This window comes from Zootoca vivipara, chromosome 13, assembly GCF_963506605.1.
Source record: "Zootoca vivipara chromosome 13, rZooViv1.1, whole genome shotgun sequence".
NCBI classification, from domain to species: domain Eukaryota; kingdom Metazoa; phylum Chordata; class Lepidosauria; order Squamata; family Lacertidae; genus Zootoca; species Zootoca vivipara.
Genome location: NC_083288.1, coordinates 35,493,251 through 35,511,375, shown reverse-complemented (window position 1 = coordinate 35,511,375; position 18,125 = coordinate 35,493,251). Strand labels below are relative to the sequence as shown.

General features: G+C 44.5%; 1 protein-coding gene across 1 annotated transcript; it reads right to left on the bottom strand.

The window, feature by feature from the left end:
• Positions 1-67: 67 nt before the first annotated feature.
• On the bottom strand, positions 68-9,496 carry LOC118095490 (immunoglobulin superfamily member 1-like). The gene is made up of 6 exons (XM_060281628.1): positions 9,355-9,496; positions 9,206-9,241; positions 7,361-7,654; positions 5,659-5,970; positions 2,271-2,561; positions 68-894 (listed from the first exon to the last, which is right to left on the bottom strand). Exons 1-6 carry the CDS (start codon positions 9,383-9,385, stop codon positions 785-787), a joined length of 1,074 nt encoding a protein of 357 aa, XP_060137611.1. The 5' UTR covers positions 9,386-9,496; the 3' UTR covers positions 68-784.
• Positions 9,497-18,125: the final 8,629 nt, after the last annotated feature.

Here is an 18,125-nt window from a genome sequence, read left to right as displayed (position 1 = left end):
GAATTACTATGTACATAGTCCTGGAAGTTTCTTGATAAGGTGTGTGTGTGTGTGTGTGTGTGTGCGTGTCACTGTGTGATTGGAGACAATCTCTCAGGACTCATCTAGGCTTCTGCTTATCCAAGTGGAAAACCCAATCTTAAGTAGCGAATTAGAGCAAATGTCAATTGGGTTTTCCATGGACTGATATTTGCTCAAATTCAGCCCCAAAATGGGGGGGAGGGGGGTTTCTGGGGAAAGTGGCAGGAAAAGAGCAGAACCACTCCGACCCGTGCCTAGAAAGCACAAAACATGCAGAAAACTGCTTGAACCCACACACTTTCTAGGTGTGGGATTGCAGAAGTGAGGGCGAGCCCTCAGCCTCAACCTTGTCTGCCAGTATCACCCCCATAATCTTTTCTAGCCAGTCTTTCCTTGTAGTCTCAGGGACCCCATTCCTCAAGTGCCATTTCCCCCAGTATACTGAAATTGAGTTTTCATCAGTGGCTAACCCTGCCCCTGCTATAAAGTGAAACTAAAATCTTATGGTAAGAATTCTGCAACATCCAGAACTAACTTTTTTTAAAAAAGCTCAAAAAAGGCACAGGAAACAGAAGCCTCCAGGATTCTCACCCCACCCCACCCCCTTCCGAAAAGATTCCTTGGTGTTATCACAGAATAGAAATTTGGCCTTCAGATGAACAAGAAATGAAACCAGTCTCTATGGGATTCCTGTGGCTTTGCTTGTCTCAGATGCCTCAAGGGAAGGGTCTTGACTTGTGGAACTGAGTCGAGTCAGAGCTTCTCAGCCTTGCTGGCTCCACATGAACTCAGCCACGATCAGCACCAAGGAAAGCAGGACCAAGCCAGCAACTCCCAGGCGGATGTTGCTCTCCATGGATGGAAAAGTGTCTGCTGCAGAGTGAGACAGAGAAGAGTTACTCAGTTGCTGGCTGTGAAGGCAGGTGGGGAGGTTGGTGACCCCTGCATGGGTTGGACTAGATGTCCCTTAGGGCCCCTTCCAACTCTGCAATTCTATGATTCTGTTGACAGCAGGTTTGTTTCCTATCAGCTTCTGACACTGCCTGCAGGTGCTAAGTTAAAACATATGCAGTGCTGGCACACAAGACATGAATTATTTTGCAGATATGCCTGAGGAATCCAAGACAATAATATGGGCAAGCATTGCAGCAGGCCTCTTCTTCTTCCTCCTCCTCCTCCTCCTCCTGTCTATCTTTGAACGGTACAGGAAAAGAAAAAAAGGTGAGTGGACCTCTGAATGCAGTGGAAATGTTTGCTGCCTTTCAGCACATGGAAACACCATTTACCTTCCCGCTGTAGCAGTTCCTATTTAGCTACTTGCACTTTGACGTGCTTTCGAACTGCTAGGTTGGCAGGAGCTGGGACCAAGCAACGGGAGCTCACCCCGTCACGGGGATTCAAACCGCCGACCTTCTGATTGGCAAGCCCTAGGCTCTGTGGTTTACCCCCACAGCACCACCTGTGTCACCATTACTAGTATAGTTAAGTCTAAAGGTTTACTCAGTTGAAATGAAGCCAACCGGTTGCAAAGACTAATCCTATGCATGTTTCCTCATAAATGTAAAACTTGCCCTCTCTTTTCTCTTGCCAAACTGTGCACTTTCAACTCATGGTGAAAGCAGCTGTTAGCCAACATGCCATTCTGTGACATCCTTCTCACTTATCCAAATGAAAGCACCTTTTCGTGCACATGCACAAATCAGAGAAACTGGCACAGGCCGCTCACAACCAAGCACACACTGCAACCAATTATACTGGACAGAGCAGAATGCTTTTTGAAGCCTAATTTAAATGGAGGGTGGGAAGGGATACTGCAGGCACCGTGTTGCCGACCCCTCATCTACTGCCACAAGCCTCCCCCAACTTGATGCGTTTGACTCCAGCTCCCATTATCCCTGGCCATGCTGGTCAGCATCCTGAGCCAAAAGGACCAGTAATCTGGCAATCACCTTTTTTGGCTATCTCTTTCCAATTTCTCAGGCAGAGCAAGGCCCTGAGAGTCTCTCTCCTGGTCAAGCTGGGACACTGTGCGACTAACATGGGATGCAAATGATAATATGCCCTTCCGAACGCAATCCCGTTTCATTTCCGATCCTGCTTTTAGAGAAGTGGCGCCTACGGAGGCTAAGAAGCTGGTTCCCCTCCTCCCTGCAGTGGGAGTCTCAGGCCCCCTGAAGCTCCTGCCTCCTACACAACAGGGAGCGAGACGGAAGGCAGGCGAAAGACAAGTACCAAACCAATCTTCTCACCTCTTACAACCAGCTCCGTGGCATTACTTGTCTCTGACCAGGCAAAGGGATTTCCCCAGCGGTGATATTGGCAGGTGTAGTTTCCTTCATCTTCCGACTCCACGTTGAGGAAAAGGAACTCAGCTCTGTTTCCCTCTGACTCCGCCACCTGCGATGTTATCAGTTCCCCAGATTTGTATAGGGAGAAGTTCAGACCCTTTTCTGGCCCCTGGCACTCGATGGTGATATTCTGTCCTGGGGAAATATGTTTGTCAGGCAGCACTTTGATGGAGGGTTTGGACAGGCTGGGATCTGGGTGCAAAGAAAACACCGTGAGAATGGTATGGAGGTAAGTGCCTTGATATTCTTCCCCTGCACTCTGCTACTTTTGATCAGATCAGCAAAATATCTGCTGCACATCGCAAACTAGAACTATACCCTTTAAAAATATGACTCTTTTGGGGGGTGTTTGGTTTATTGTTTTTATTTTGATTTTATATATTGTGATCTTTTCTGTGAACCACCCTGAGACCTCTGGGTATAGGGCAGTGTATAAATTCAACAAACAAACAAACAGACTTTTAATACATAATTTAAAAAATGCTTAGAATGGTTCTTTGCTTATGAAAAATGGTTGTACGTAGGGATTGCTACTGTTTTGTCTTTAGTTTAAGATGTCTGGAACAGTTGTAGAGAATTGCCCTCCAGATGTTGCAGACCTGCATGCCATTGGCTACTCTTGCTAGGACCCAGCAACATCTGGAAGGACTAAGGTCTGCATCTATCTATCTATCTATCATCTATCTATCTATCTATCATCTATCTATCTATCTATCTATCTATCTATCTATCTATCTATCTATCTATGTATCTATCATCTATCTATCTATCTATATCTATATCTATATCTATATCTCTATCTATCTATCTATCTATCTATCTATCTATCTAATCTATATCTATCCAAAGTAATAATCATAAATAAATAAGAATAAAATGTGCACCCCACCACCGAGACCATTCCATTGTAACTATCCAACCTCCCAAAATTTCAACACCTCTTGCGATGGTTTGACCCCTTTCCGCTTTAACACTAAAAACAAACTCTACAAACACCTTCCTTCCCACAACCGGAAGTTTCCAAGACCCATGCACACCACACTCCCTCCTTCAATCCCAGCCAATCCGGGCTTCCGGTCCGTCGCGCTGGCGAAGAAGGACGCAGGGACTTCGAGCTCCGAAGTCCCTGGCCTCGCGGAGGGGGGGGGAAGTCCGCAGAGCGAGCGGACTCCCCACAAAAGCATCGGGAAGAGCGTCCCGGTGACTCAAGAACCCAGCGGCCGCTCCGATCGCGATTCCTCCGCTGCCCGAGAGCTCAGTAGAGCGATCGAGAGCCAGTGGAGTGGAGTCGCGGGAGCCATTTTGGGATCCATCTTACCTCCTTGAAGCGAAGCTCCGAGTCCTTACCCGGCAAGCGGCGGATTCTTCCAAGAAAACAAAAGATTTCTACAAAGTAAGTGAAATCGCCATTTGGACTTTTGGACTTTAAAAATATTAATCCGGAAAATAGGAGAGATTCAAAAAAACGGAAGTCAATCTCTTCCTAATGGTTAATTAAGAGGCGCATTAAATATTCCAAAGCCGAAAGGAATACTTTTGTTTTTGTACCCAAAAGAAAGAATGACTTTCTACCCCTTCCCAAGCCCCGGAGCCGGCACCTCTTGAGGAACAGCAAGAGTGCAAAGGGGGGAAATTTTTTGACAGCTGTCAAAGCTGTCAAAAGATAAGAAAAATTTATAAAAATTCATTGAAAGTTTAATTGGCTACAGGATTATATTAAAGGAGAAGCATTTTGACTTATGAGATGATTTGTTGTGGAAAAGTTAAAGACAATGGAAGGAGCAGCCAAGATGTAGGGGAGCGTTCGGTGAATGGAAATTTCCAGTGTGCTCTGCCCCCTAATCTCCTGCCTGCTTGTGGTCAAAAGAAGGAATGAAAACAATGTATTCACCAAGCTTCCAGGAGGCTGTGTTGAACTATTTGGAAATTTTGAAGGACATTCACAGGACACTGCAATACTCCAGTCTATCATGTACAGAGACTTTGGTTCAAGATCAGGACTTAGAGGATAATGCTGAAAGCCAGCTTGAGAGTAAAGAACAAGAAGTTGATATTGCCAAATTTGAGTTGGATTATAAACAACAGGACCTGGAGGAAGCACAACAAGGACTTGGAAAGAGAAAAGACGCCATCAAGGAGAAACAAAATGAAATAAAGTTTCAAGAAAAGAAGAACCCTGGAAAGACTGAAATCTGGGGATGTGTAACAGAGGGAAAGGAAAGGCAGAAAGAGGGGGAGACAGAGGCCTGGACAGGCAAATGGGAAAGATGTGGGGTGGGATGAAAAATTTTAGTTAAGAGATATTCAGGTTGAATGAACAACGGTTTCTGAAATCTTGGCTTGTTAAAGGAAATGCTGATCCGATTGGGGGAAAGGCACCAGGGGAGGGAAGGGGGGTAAGTAAAAGTAAAAGGTTAAGACGTAGATTAGAAAAAGGAGTAGATAGAAAAATGGGGTTTTCTGGAGGAAGAGAAGAATGGCTGGGGAAAGGAATCTTAGACTTGTATTAAATGCTTATGGTTTGATAGGTGTCTGGGCAGAGAGCCACCTTTCTTCCTCTCTTCACTTGGAAGCACCTGGTGGCAGGGGGTGCTCTGAGGGGGGAGGAGGGGGGGAGGGAAACCCAGACACAAAAATGGATCTCCTTTGGAAGGCCGCACCTCATGGATTCACCTCGTTGCAGGAGGGGATCCGTGGGGAGGGGGCACGAAAAAGGAGGAGGATAAGGTGAATATTTAAAGGAAAAGATTTTAGTTATGAATAGAAAATCCGCCATAATTATGTTAAGAAACTAGGAAGACCAGGAAGAAGAGATCTGAGGAACCCATAAGTATAATGTTAAGATATATGAATTGGTAAACTTATTTGTTTGTTTGTTTTAGTGTGTGTTTAAGGAACAGCTGGGGGAAATCCAAACCATGCCACTCTTCCGCACCTAACCTCCTGGTGGCAGGGGGGGCCGGGGGTGGAGGAGGGGTGGAGGACGAACTTAGCCTTAAAGTGGACCCCTTCGGCTCTCAACGCCTACTGGTCCTACTGGTGGCAGAAGTGGACCGGTGGGGGAAGGGAGGATGGAGGGACAGAAAATAGATATATTGTTGTATTTTATGTTTTGTTTGTTTTTATATAAAAAAACCAATAAAATTTTTTTTAAAAAAAAACAATCCCAGCCAATCCGGAATATTTTATTCTATGCAAATTCTCCACCGGATGTACACATGTTGAAAATGCAGAACACTCCCATTTTAGACCCTTTTGTGACAATAGGAGGATTTATTTTGAACCTTACTTATTCTGTTGATGCATCGGCTGTCACTGAAACCTGAGCACAGATCAGCGAAGGCTGTTGTGAAGCAATATCTACATTGGTAGAGACCCCCTTGGAATTCTTGGGCATTGTCAAAGGCAAATACAGCCTCCTTGATTGCGATTTTCTCTGTCAGTTTTTTCTGCTGCCTCTTTGCACCCACTTGTATATGCAAAGAGAAGAGCCATTGTGGTAGTAAGTTGTTTTCTGCCTTGCAGCTGATTTTGACATTCCCCTCCTCGACAAGCATATCAGCTGAATTCACTACGATGGAAGGCTTGGGATACAGCTGTCCTGCACATGGACAAGAACAAGAGTGAGATTTCAAAGCTGCAGTTCAGCCTTCTCAAATGAGTCCCAGGCAACAGTCTGTCATATGGGAGAGGTTTGCATGTTCTGGGAGAATGCAAAACCCCAAGGATGGAGCATAAGAACTTAATGCTTCATAAGAACTTGATGCTTCTAAGTTTTTTGTTTACAACTGCAGTTTAGAGATTGGACGCGGGTGGCGCTGTGGGTTGAACCACAGAGCCTAGGGCTTGCCGATCAGAAGGTCAGCGGTTCGAATCCCCACAATGGGGTGAGCTCCCATTGGTCGGTCCCTGCTCCTGCCAACCTAGCAGTTCAAAAGCACACCAAGTGCAAGAAGATAAATAGGTACTGCTCCAACGGGAAGGTAAACGGCATTTCCGTGTGCTGCTCTGGTTCACCAGAAGCAGCTTAGTCATGCTGGCCACATGACCCAGAAGCTGTACACTTGCTCCCTCGGCCAGTAAAGCATGATGAGCGCTGCAACCCCAGAGTCGTTCGCGACTGGACCTAATGGTCAGGGGTTCCTTTACCTTTAACCTGGTACCTTCCACATGCCTACAACACCCATCATTGGCCAGGCTAGGGGGGAGATGGGTTCCTGAGAAGAGTTACTGTTTGCTGCAGTTCAATATGGCAGATCCAGGAAATCTTATAAGCTGAGTTACATTTCTGTTGCCTATTTCAGTGAACACTGTAGAAAGACTTAAGAACCAAGTATTTGGGGTCATTGGTCTTATCTGCATCTACACTGAATATCATGTGTATATAACTATGTCATTGCAATTTTTATTTAAGACTCACAATGCTTTTTCCCGGAGGTACTTAAGGGCACACAGTACTGGCACCTTTTCCCCCGTAAAAGAAAAGCACTGCTTAAGAGATTTTGTTGAATTTATGGCGTTCAGAAAACCAGAATCAACAAAGATCACGTAATTTCTGCAATATCTAGTACTAGTGGAGAACTGACAAAACAACAACAACAAAACCCAAAAACCAAAACTCAAAACAAAAACAAACTTTTTTATTATTTATACCCTGCCCATCTGGCTGGGTTTCCCCAGCCACTCTGGGTAGCTCCCAACAGAATATTAAAAACACAATAAAACATCAAACATTAAAAACTTCTCTAAACAGGGCTGCCTTCAGATATCTTCTAAACGTCAGATAGCTGTTTAAGTCAGATAGTTCTCTCTTCCCAGCTGCTTCTGCTGTTCTTAAAGTCATGATCTGGAAAAGGGTGCTAGGGCTGGAGGGAGGGACGAGGCAGGTGGAAAAAGCCACTGCCTTATGGCCAGCATAATGTCTCTCTCTCCCCCCTCCCTTTAGATGCCAGTTGTGAAAATAGCATAAAAAAGCTAAGCCAGGCTCTCACCTTTTATGTAGACTTGGACAGGATCACTACGATATGAGCACCGTCGATCATAACGTGATTGGAAGCAATAGCTACACGTATATGTTCCGCCATCTGAAATTCTGGCATTGGCAATCTGAAATACAGCTGCACGCCTCTCGTTCATTGAATAATGACTTGGTGAACCACTTTCTTTGTGCAGATAGTAGATTGCAATTTGTTGGTAATTACTTGCACACTGTAAGTTGATATTTTTCCCCAGGCTGAACACATTTTTGGGAAACGCTCTGATGGAAGGTTCAGGGTAAATTTGTCCTGGACCGAAAAGGAGAACAAATGTGAGATTTGGAAGATGGATCGCCAAAGAGGAAGACAAAATAAGGCCCTGACTTTACCACATGCTAATTTATATGGGAAGATCCACATTTATAAATACAGTCATACCTTGGTTCTTGACTGCCTTGTGACTCAAACGTTTTGGCTCCCGAAGGCTGCAAACCCAGAAGTGAGTATTCTGTTTGCGAACATTTTTTGGAAGCTGAATCTCCAACTCAGCTTCCGATTGAGCACAGGAAGCTCTTGCAGCCAATCAGAAGCCGCACCTCCATTTTTGAACGTTTTCAGAAGTCAAATGGACTTACATTCAAGAACCAAGGTACGACTGTAATTACTAATTTTTAAATGAATATGCATTATTTTCACTCTACTGTGGAAGACTGTGGTCCGGTGAGCTGTGTGTGCTCATTCCACTGTTCAGCTGCTAACGGTGGGTGGGCAACTTCAAGACCCCCTCCTGCTTTCCCTTCTTATGGTTTTTAAAACTGAACTTGGACAGCTTTTCAATTAGAGGACTGCCCTCTGTAATGCAGAACATAAGGCCACCTCATTGGCTTATCAGAATGAGTTGGTAGAAGGCACTCTGTTCTACTGTAGCTACTCAAGCTTTGTCATGCAAGTTCCCCCAGGGGCCAACCAGATGTCTGCGGGAGGCCCAAGAGCAGGACTGAGAGCAGCAGAGCATTCTCCCCACTTGTGATTCTCAGCAACTGGTATTCAGAAGTTTACTGCTTTTGGCAGTGCAGGTAGGTGTAGCCATCATGTCTACTGGCTCAATGTAAGGTTACACTGGGGGAATTGCATTTTGTGTGTAGATTGCCTAAAGGCAAAGAAATAGGGAAGGGGTTCATACCATGGATAATATGGATTGATATAAAATATAGATTATGAAATAATATGCAGTTGTAAATGTTGACAATAGGACCCACGGAGGGTGTAGGGTTAAGTCCTGATATTCAGAATAATCTCTATACAGTGGAACCTCAATTGTCAAACGTAATCCATTCCAGAAGACTGTTCAACTTCTGAAACATTCAACAACCGAGGCGCAATTGCCGGTCGGCAAAATCCATTGAAAAAATGGAGAAACACGCCCTGGAAGCTATTCGACTTCTGAGACACATTCGGAAATGGAAGCATTCACTTCCAGGTTGTCGTTTGAGAGCTGAAACGTTCAACTTCCAAAGCGTTCAACAACCGAGGTTCCACTGTCTATCAATATGCATTTGGATTATTACAATTTCATTTTTTGTATAATCAAATAAAAATGATTTGAAATATTGAAATATTGAAAAAATCAATAAATATACATTTTGACCAAAAAAGAGAGAGAAAGAAATAGGGATGGGATGTTCTTCTATCTTTAAGATTTACGTAGATCAGAGAACATTTGGTAGACCTCCATTGTTAGCGTGCACAAGTAAGAAAAACAGATTTGGTTGGGGGAAACTGTTACAGTTAGTTCCCACTCTGCCCCCATTCCATCTTCCCCTTGCCCCATGTTCATATTTATCACCCGAGGAGACTCACCTCCAGAGATCTGCCACTGTCCAGCCAGCAGAAATCCTGGAAAGGAGATGATTGCATTAGCGGCAATATAGCTGAGCAGCAGGAACCACAACTGAGTCTCTGGTCCTTCCACCCCTCGGTCCCTTCACCCTTTCATCTGAGATACCAACCGATAAAGAGGATGTTGAAAGAGAGCCTCATGATGAAGGAGCACCTAGCCCTGTAGTCCAGTGTCCTGTTTCCCCCAAGATGTGTGCTGTCTCCGGAATGAAGATCTCGGAGGGAGGCTGCAACATGGCTCTGCAACGCAGTTCTTCCCTTTGATGTACACAAACTCTGTGATGCACAGTTGAGCACCACTGGAAGTGCCTCGCAAGCCACTTCCTTTTTTTCCCTACCACACTGCAGTCATATTCTGCAAGATCAGCTTGGAGTAGATCATGTGCTTCCATATATAATTCAAAATTGGAAGGGACCACATGGGTCATCTAGTCCAACTCCCTGCAATGTACGAGTTGGGTTCTTTTGCTCAAGGTGGGGCTTGAACTCACAACCCTAAGAATAAGAGTCTGAGAGTCCCAGAGCCTGACAGTCCCAGAGCTGCATACCCCTCAGAGGTTAACTATATCACCTTTGTATTACGAATTATAGGTACCAACAGGAAGAAAAGACTCTTCATGTATGCAACTACAGCAGCACGGATGCTACTAGCTCAGAGATGGAAAGAAGAAAGTAAGAGTCCCCCCCGTCCCCGTCCCCCGTCCCCCAGAGAAAAATGGCAAACTAAGCTCTTGGCCTACACTGAAATGCCAAAACTGGCCGGAAAACTGAGAGACCAAGAAGACAAGAAATTCAAGAAAGAATGGGGAAAGTTTATAATTTATTTAGGAGACCACTATAAGCAGGTGAAAACATTAACAGGATTTTAATCTCACTTGTAATGTAACAAATACTATGGACAATATGGATAGATACAAAACATAGACTATGATATAATATGCAGTTCTAAATGGTGACAATAGGACCCAAGGAGGGGATGGGGGGAGTTTGAATATTCAGAAAAATCTCATTTTATTGATATGTATTTGATATTGTGATTAATTTACATTTGTAGGAGACTCTTGAGAGTCCCATGGACTGCAAGAAGATCAAACCTATCCATTCTTAAGGAAATCAGCCCTGAGTGCTCCCTGGAAGGACAGATCCTGAAGCTGAGGCTCCAATACTTTGGCCACCTCATGAGAAGAGAAGACTCCCTGGAAAAGACCCTGATGTTGGGAAAGATGGAGGGCACTAGGAGAAGGGGACGACAGAGGACGAGATGGTTGGACAGTGTTCTCGAAGCTACGAACATGAGTTTGACCAAACTGCGGGAGGCAGTGGAAGACAGGAGTGTCTGGCATGCTATGGTCCATGGGGTCACGAAGAGTTGGACACGACTAAATGACTAAACAACAACAAAAATCAAATAAAAATGATTTCAAAAAAGAAAACTATCACTTTTGGATTTCGTTGGGTTCGGTAATGCTATTTGCTGGGTTCAGAAAAGGACAACCCAAAAGATAGGGGGGTGACTCCCCTACAGTGGTACCTCGGGTTACAGGTGCTTCAGGTTACAGAAATTCCCTGTTCACGTTTTATCAAGAGAGTTCTAAAGAAGACACTATTCAGAATGTTATTCCAGTGTTGCTCATCTAGAGTTCCCCCAAAGTCCTTTTCCAATGTAGTATTCAATGTAGTAAGCAGGGCGAAAGCCAAATGAACTGGTACCTTGCGCAATTGGGGCATTATTCCTTTTCCCAGTTGGTTAATGGTGTCAACTATTTGCTCCAAAGTGGTTAAAGAGTGTGTTGTTTTTGGTTGGTTGAGAAAATGTATGAGTTGATGAATTTCTAACCAGCTACAGGCTATGCCTCCTAGTATGAAGTATTATTCTGGGGTCGTAAGTGCAATGGATTCAAACTACAAGAAAGAAGATTCCACCTAAACATTAGGTAGAACTTCCTGACAGGAAGAGCTGTTCTGCAGTGGAATTTGCTGCCAAGGAGTGTGGAGGAGTCTCCTTCTTTGGAGGTCTTTAAGCAGAGGCTTGACAGCCATCTGTCAGGAATGCTTTGATGGTGTTTCCTGCTCGGCAGGGGGTTGGACTGGATGGCCCTTGTGGTCTCTTCCAACTCTATGATTCTATGATTAGTAAAACAAAAACAAAAACCTTTAAGCTTGTTCAAGCCTGCTCTTTCCCACTAATGAAATGAACCTGTTTCTGCTGCTTTGCAAAAAGAAAGATGGTTGGGGGCAGGCCCTGCTGGCCATGGAGTGAGCAGCAGAAACTGAGAGCTCCCGGAGAAAATATTTTAAAAGGTGGATTTCTCACTCTGAAGAACAAGTTTTATGAAGCAAAGAATAAAGACCAGTCCTTAAGAAACTTTCCAAGCAGGAATGTAATCTGGAGTGGTGAAATAATAAACACTACTGTTTAATTTTGGGCTAGACGCCAGCCCTGGGCCGAGCACCAAACTTATTGGCTTGAAAAGAATTCAAAGCAAAGGGCTTGAGAATACAAAAATGGACAATCAGAAATGATTGGACCTCTTCCATTTAAACAACGGAAGGAAAAATGAAAGGACTAATATCCAAGACAGTAAAATATTTGGAAATTTTGGAGTAAATAACTGAATATAATTAACGGCTATTACTTCCGGTCTCTGGGCCTGTCCTGAAGCCTGATACTGGGCCGGAGACTAGATTTAATTGAAGCAAAAGAGCTTGAAAGGGAAAAACAGCAATAAATACTGCAAAGATAACAGAAGCGGGTAAAAGCCAATCCCAGAGATATTCGCATTAAACTTTAAGGAAATTAGCGTAACTTTAAGGCACGGTAAATAGCGCTTCAGTAACGCAATTGGCTTGTCCCCCAGGAGGTCTCCATGGGATACATGGCATGAGGACCACGATCATTATGAACTGCTCACATTTTGATCTTTCAAGATGTGGCTCCCCCCCCCCCCACAACTAGAGTGGCCAAGGAAGTTGTGACTACCATAACGGTCACAGCTGAGAAAAACATGAGAACTTTGGTAAACACACATCAAAAAATAAAAAAGAGAACTTTGGTAAACACACACCAAAAAAATGCTGCAGCTGCTGAACTTTCCTCTTCTACACAACCACACTCATAATCAGAGCCCTAGTTCTCCTTTGCCAGAGGCTCCACAGCCTGACTAGACAAAATGGCATTGAAAACATCTGTAGCTGAAGCCTCACAGTCTACAGATTTATCTGAACAACAGTTGCCTCTGTGTGTGTGTTGTGTGTGTGTGTTTGTGTGTGTGTGTGTTTAAAGACCACCTTGCTGTCATTTCCCCAATGGGGCTAAAGTTAAATGAACCTAAGCAGAACAGCCCGAGGGATTCCACCAAACAAACATCTTTCTTGATAGCTGCGATAATCTGCCAATATGAAACCTAGATATTTGTATATACAGTCGTACCTTGGATCCCGAACGCCTTGGTACTCGGACGTTTGGGCTCCCGATCGCCGCGAACCCAGAAGTGATTGTTCCGGTTTGCAGAAGTTCTTTGGAACCTGAATGTCCGACGGGGCTTCCGCAGTTTCTGATTGGCTGCAGAAGCTTCCTGCAGCCAAGCAGAAACTGCGCTTTGGTTTCCAAACATTTTGGAAATCGAACTGAGTTCCAGAACAGATTCCGTTCAACTTCCAGGGTACAACTGTAGTCTACAGTTTGATGTTTTGCATGTTGGTGTTGAGGTGTACTTGAAATGTGACAAATCTCTACTATCATTCCCCCCCGCAACCGATTCAAGTCTTTGTGGTTGCAGAGAAACATTCCATCTTCCAGCACGAGGGAGGATTCTTACCAATACGTAGTTTGGTGGGGGAGTGTGGAAGGAAAGTTATTGGTTGCCATTTGGCTAAGAAAGTCCATGATAACACTGGACAAAGGACCCCCCCCCCTCGGGTAAGAGCCAGGGAGCTGCAGCTGGGAGATGGGGGTGAGATCCTTGGATGGTGTAGAATCGATTGAGTCCAGTAACCAAACGGTTGGATACAGGAACAGGATCTGGAACAGGGGGGTGATTTCTATGGTGTTCTTCCATTTTTGTGTTGATATCATTTTCTCATCTGTTCAGTTATTTAATTACATTGGCTTATTAATATTGTTTTATATAATGTTTAATTTAGACCCTTAAATGAGGGTTGCTTTTTTTGCATGGCTTTACACTATGGTTTTATGGACTGATTTTTACGTTCTCATTTCTATTTTCTAATATGTTTTGAATGTTTATACTTAGTGTTTGCTGGATATTATATGAGCCACTTTGGGGCACAATCTTGAGGGCAGGTGGCAAACAACTGAACAGATGGTGGTGAGGGACCAGGTTTGGCTGTTGCCACTCCCCTGTCTTCTCATAAGGCCTCTGAAGGCTTTTTGGTGCCTGGGGCATGTGAGATGCTTAAAAAGAACCCCCAGAAACTGCTGGCAGAGACAGGCTACAGTACACAAGTCAAATGAAAAGGACCTTTCCTGCAGGTTTGCTCTCTGAAAATATGAGGTGCAGGAAGGAAGAATGGGAGGGAAATGGCCCACTAGGTTGGAGAGTAAAATATTCAAAGAAAGTATTAATCAGAGCTCAAAGCAGAATGAGGTAGGATGGTATTTCCCGAGGCTGACTGCTTCCTGTTTTTCTTCCCCTTTGAGCACTGACAGTAATTAACCTAAGAATAGCACAAGAATTAAGGAAACCAAAAAGAACAGAAAGGGCAGAAATGAAACGGAGAGAGAGGTGGGGGAAAGCTATTTCTTAAACCAGGACAGAGGAAGAGAGAGTTGCACATCTAAGAAGATGTAAGCCAGACCACACTGGAATATTGGGGATGTCCTCAGAGCAGGATGCTGAGGCTAAACATTGTGGCCCGAGACCAGAGCCTTGCTGTGGTTGCAGCTGCTGCTGCTGCACTTTCACTTTCAAACAAATAGAAAAGGAGCTGCCTCTTCTATTGCTGCTGCCGCAATACTTCTACTCTTCCTGCTGACTTGTTCAGTGCTCGCCCCACAGCGAAGGGTGGAATTGAAACTCAAGAAGAAAGTTGCATCCCTGCAGATGCAAAGCACCCAATATATTATGTCAAACTGTGACTTGCTAAGATTCCAGGCCAAGATGAGCTTTGTTGTTGTTTAGTCGTTTAGTCGTGTCTGACTCTTCGTGACCCCATGGACCATAGCACGCCAGGCACTCCTGTCTTGCACTGCCTCCTGCAGTTTGGTCAAACTCATGTTCGTAGCTTCGAGAACACTGTCCAACCATCTCGTCCTCTGTTGTCCCCTTCTCCTAGTGCCCTCAATCTTTCCCAATATCAGGGTCTTTTCCAGGGAGTCTTCTCTTCTCATGAGGTGGCCAAAGTATTGGAGCCTCCGCTTCAGGATCTGTCCTTCCAGTGAGCACTCAGGGCTGATTTCCTTCAGAATGGATAGGTTTGATCTTCTTGCAGTCCATGGGACTCTCAAGAGTCTCCTCCAGCACCATAATTCAAAAGCATCAATTCTTCGGCGATTGATGGTCCAGCTCTCACTTCCATACATCACTACTGGGAAAACCATAGCTTTAACCATACGGACCTTTGTAGGCAAGTTGATGCCTCTGCTTTTTAAGATGTTGTCTAGGTTTGTCATTGCTTTTCTCCCAAGAAGCAGGCGTCTTTTAATTTCGTGACTGCTGTCACCATCTGCAGTGATCAAGGAGCTCAAGAAAGTAAAATCTCTCACTGCCTCCATTTCTTCCCCTTCTATTTACCAGGAGGTGATGGGACCAGTAGCCATGATCTTGGTTTTTTTGATGTTGAGCTTCAGACCATATTTTGCACTCTCCTCTTTCACCCTCATTAAAAGGTTCTTTAATTCCTCCTCATTTTCTGCCATCAAGGTTGTGTCATCTGCATATCTGAGGTTGTTGATATTTCTTCCGGAAATCTTACTTCCGGCTTGGGATTCATCTAGTCCAGCCTTTCGCATGATGAATTCTGCATATAAGTTAAATAAGCAGGGAGACAATATACAACCTTGTCATACTCCTTTCCCAATTTTGAACCACTCAGTTGTTCCATATCCAGTTCTAACTGTAGCTTCTTGTCCCACATAGAGATTTCTCAGGAGACAGATGAGGTGATCAGGCACTCCCATTTCTTTAAGAACTTGCCATAGTTTGCTGTGGTCGACACAGTCAAAGGCTTTTGCATAGTCAATGAAGCAGAAGTAGACGCTTTTCTGGAACTCTCTAGCTTTCTCCATAATCCAGCACATGTTTGCTATTTGGTCTCTGGTTCCTCTGCCCCTTCAAAATCCAGCTTGCACTTCTGTGAGTTCTCAGTCCACATACTGCCTAAGCCTGCCTTGTAGAATTTTAAGCATAACCTTGCTAGCGTGTGAAATGAGCGCAATTGTGCGGTAGTTGGAGCATTCTTTGGCACTGCCCTTCTTTGGAATTGGGATGTAGACTGATCTTCTCCAATCCTCTGGCCATTGCTGAGTTTTCCAAACTTGCTGGCATATTGGGTGTAGCACCTTAACAGCATCACCTTTTAAAATTTTAAATAGTTCAGCTGGAATATCAACAAGATGAGCTAAAGAAACTCAAAACAACAAAATCTGAAGTGTTCTTTAGCCGTACTAGTGAGCTGAGCCTATAAATGAAAGACCAGTTTTCTGAAGGCAGATTAGAAGTCTAGCAGTTCATGTTTCTGGAGGTTGAGCAAGAGGAATATATGTTTCAATGTTTCCCTGAAAGGTTTACAATGTCTATCAGCTTGGCAAATAAATGTACATTTGTGATTTGCATCTGTTACAGTGACTTTTACTGTAGTTTGAAAATTAAGATACATTTCTGATTCTATTCCAAACATAGTTGCAAATACTTATTATTATTTGTACCCCGCCCATCTGGCTGGGTTTCCCCAGCCACTCTGGGCAACTTCCAACAAAGATTAAAAATACATTAAAACTAGCTGGCCCGGCCACACGTTGCTGAGGCTCATCCCTGTGAATGCCTCCCTCCTGTTCCGACCCACGAGGTATTCTGTTTCCTCCCCCCCCCCAGCTCATCCCTGTGAGTGGCCCCACCCTGTCCCGACCCGTGAACTATCCCGGCCCCTCAGCCCAGTCTACGAAGCTGAGGCGAGATGCTGTGGAGAAGGAAGCTTTCCTAGTTGCAGTACCAGTGTAGCAGTCACTAGAGGGCACTGTTTTGCAACATCTCCTGTGCTCCCAGCATGCACTTGAGGGTGATTTGTGAGTTCTGGAAGACAGGGTTTTGGGGGATTTACGTGGCCCAGGTGTGACATCTGTCTACGCAACCTGTATATGGTCACTCTCATATTCGCTTGGGATGTTGTGTCCAAATTTGAACGCAATTGGTCAAGCGGTTTCGGAGAAAAGTGGACACACACCCACATGCCCAGTTTACATTTATATATATATAGTTGTCACACATTAAAAACTTCCCTAAACAGGGCTACCTTCATATGTCTTCTAAATGTCAAGTAGTTGTTTATCTCTTTGACCTCTGATGGGAGGGCATTCCACAGGGCGGGCGCTACTACCAAGAAGGCCCTCTGCCTGGTTCCCTGTAGCTTTGCTTCTTGCAGTGAGGGAACCTCCAGAAGGCCCTCGGCGCTGCACCTCAGTGTTTGGGCAGAACAATGGAGAAATCTCATTCCATTATGCCGGTGAGATTGCAAACTTCCTGGAATTACTGTACACCATGTGGCAGTGCTGTCCAAAGATTGTTCCCTTTGGGGAAAAGGTTTTCCAAACCATAAACCAGATTATGGAATCAGACCCCATATTTTATTTTCCTTTAGATGCCCAAGGAATGTGTACTATATTATTACCCAGGTGCTAACTGCTGCCAGATTAAGAATGGTCACGTACTGGAGGACTCTCAATGTAAATCTCTTTGAAGCTTGGATGTCACAGATATGGAACTCTACACTTAAGGACAAACTAACAGCCTTGCAAACTTTTATTGCATATGCACAAACCATCAAGCATGGCTTCCAGCCACCAGCAAGACACCGAACATTAGAGAATGTCACCTCCATCCCACTAATGTATATCAAGTGAACCACAGCTGTGATTGCTCCTGCTATACTTTCCCCATTTCTGCAATGGCTCTGTACTCCAAGCTGTTGTCATCATTGATATCAATTTTTCTTTCCTCCCTTTTCAGAGCCAATTCATTTGTAACTGAAAATCAGTAAAATACAATTTTTTAACAAAGGGGAAAAGTCACATCTCCAATACTGTGTCATGTTCGGGAAAGTCAAATATTAAGGAAGTTGCCTCAGGAAGAGGAGTAGCAGGGGGAACACGAACGGCAGTCCTATGAAGAGATCCTCTTTCTGTAAGATTAGGTAATGAAGTCTGTGGCAGATGAAAGGCGACATATGCAGTCATTTGTCTTCCTGTAACTACAGGCCCTGGATGAGTCAAATGAGAATGTGCAAACTCCAGAGGGAAACATTGTCAGCTCCAGGCTCCTTCCCCACTCTGGCAGCCACTCATACTCTGGTTTTTATTTTCTGAGGCAATATTTGACTTGAGAATCCTGGCTCTCCCGCTCTCTTAGTCTTGCCACAGAACTACATAAGACAAGCCTGCTGGATCAAGCCCAGTATCCTGCTCTTACCTTAGCCAACTAGACGCCAGTGGGAAGCCCGTAAGCCAGAAATGAGCGGAGCAGCACTTTCCCATTTGCTATTGGCAACAATTGGTATTCAGAGGCATACCCCCATTCCACCTCTTTCCAAAGAAAGCTGGCTTGGATCCTGTAGTGAGCCGCCTGCATAATGCCTCTGACAGTAGAGGTACAGCATAGCCATAAGGGCTAATAGCCATTGAAAGCCTTGTCCTTCATGGGTGTGTCCA

Bases quoted from the DNA above. Each gene is read 5' to 3' on its own strand.
- LOC118095490 (XM_060281628.1), bottom strand. From the start codon at position 9,385: ATGAGGCTCTCTTTCAACATCCTCTTTATCG. The intron at 7,655-9,205 runs GTGAGTCTCCTC...TTTTCGGTCCAG, and splicing joins ACAGTGGCAGATCTCTGGAG to GACAAATTTACCCTGAACCT. The intron at 2,562-5,658 runs GTAAGGTTCAAA...CTTTGCACCCAG, and splicing joins CCGATGCATCAACAGAATAA to ATCCCAGCCTGTCCAAACCC.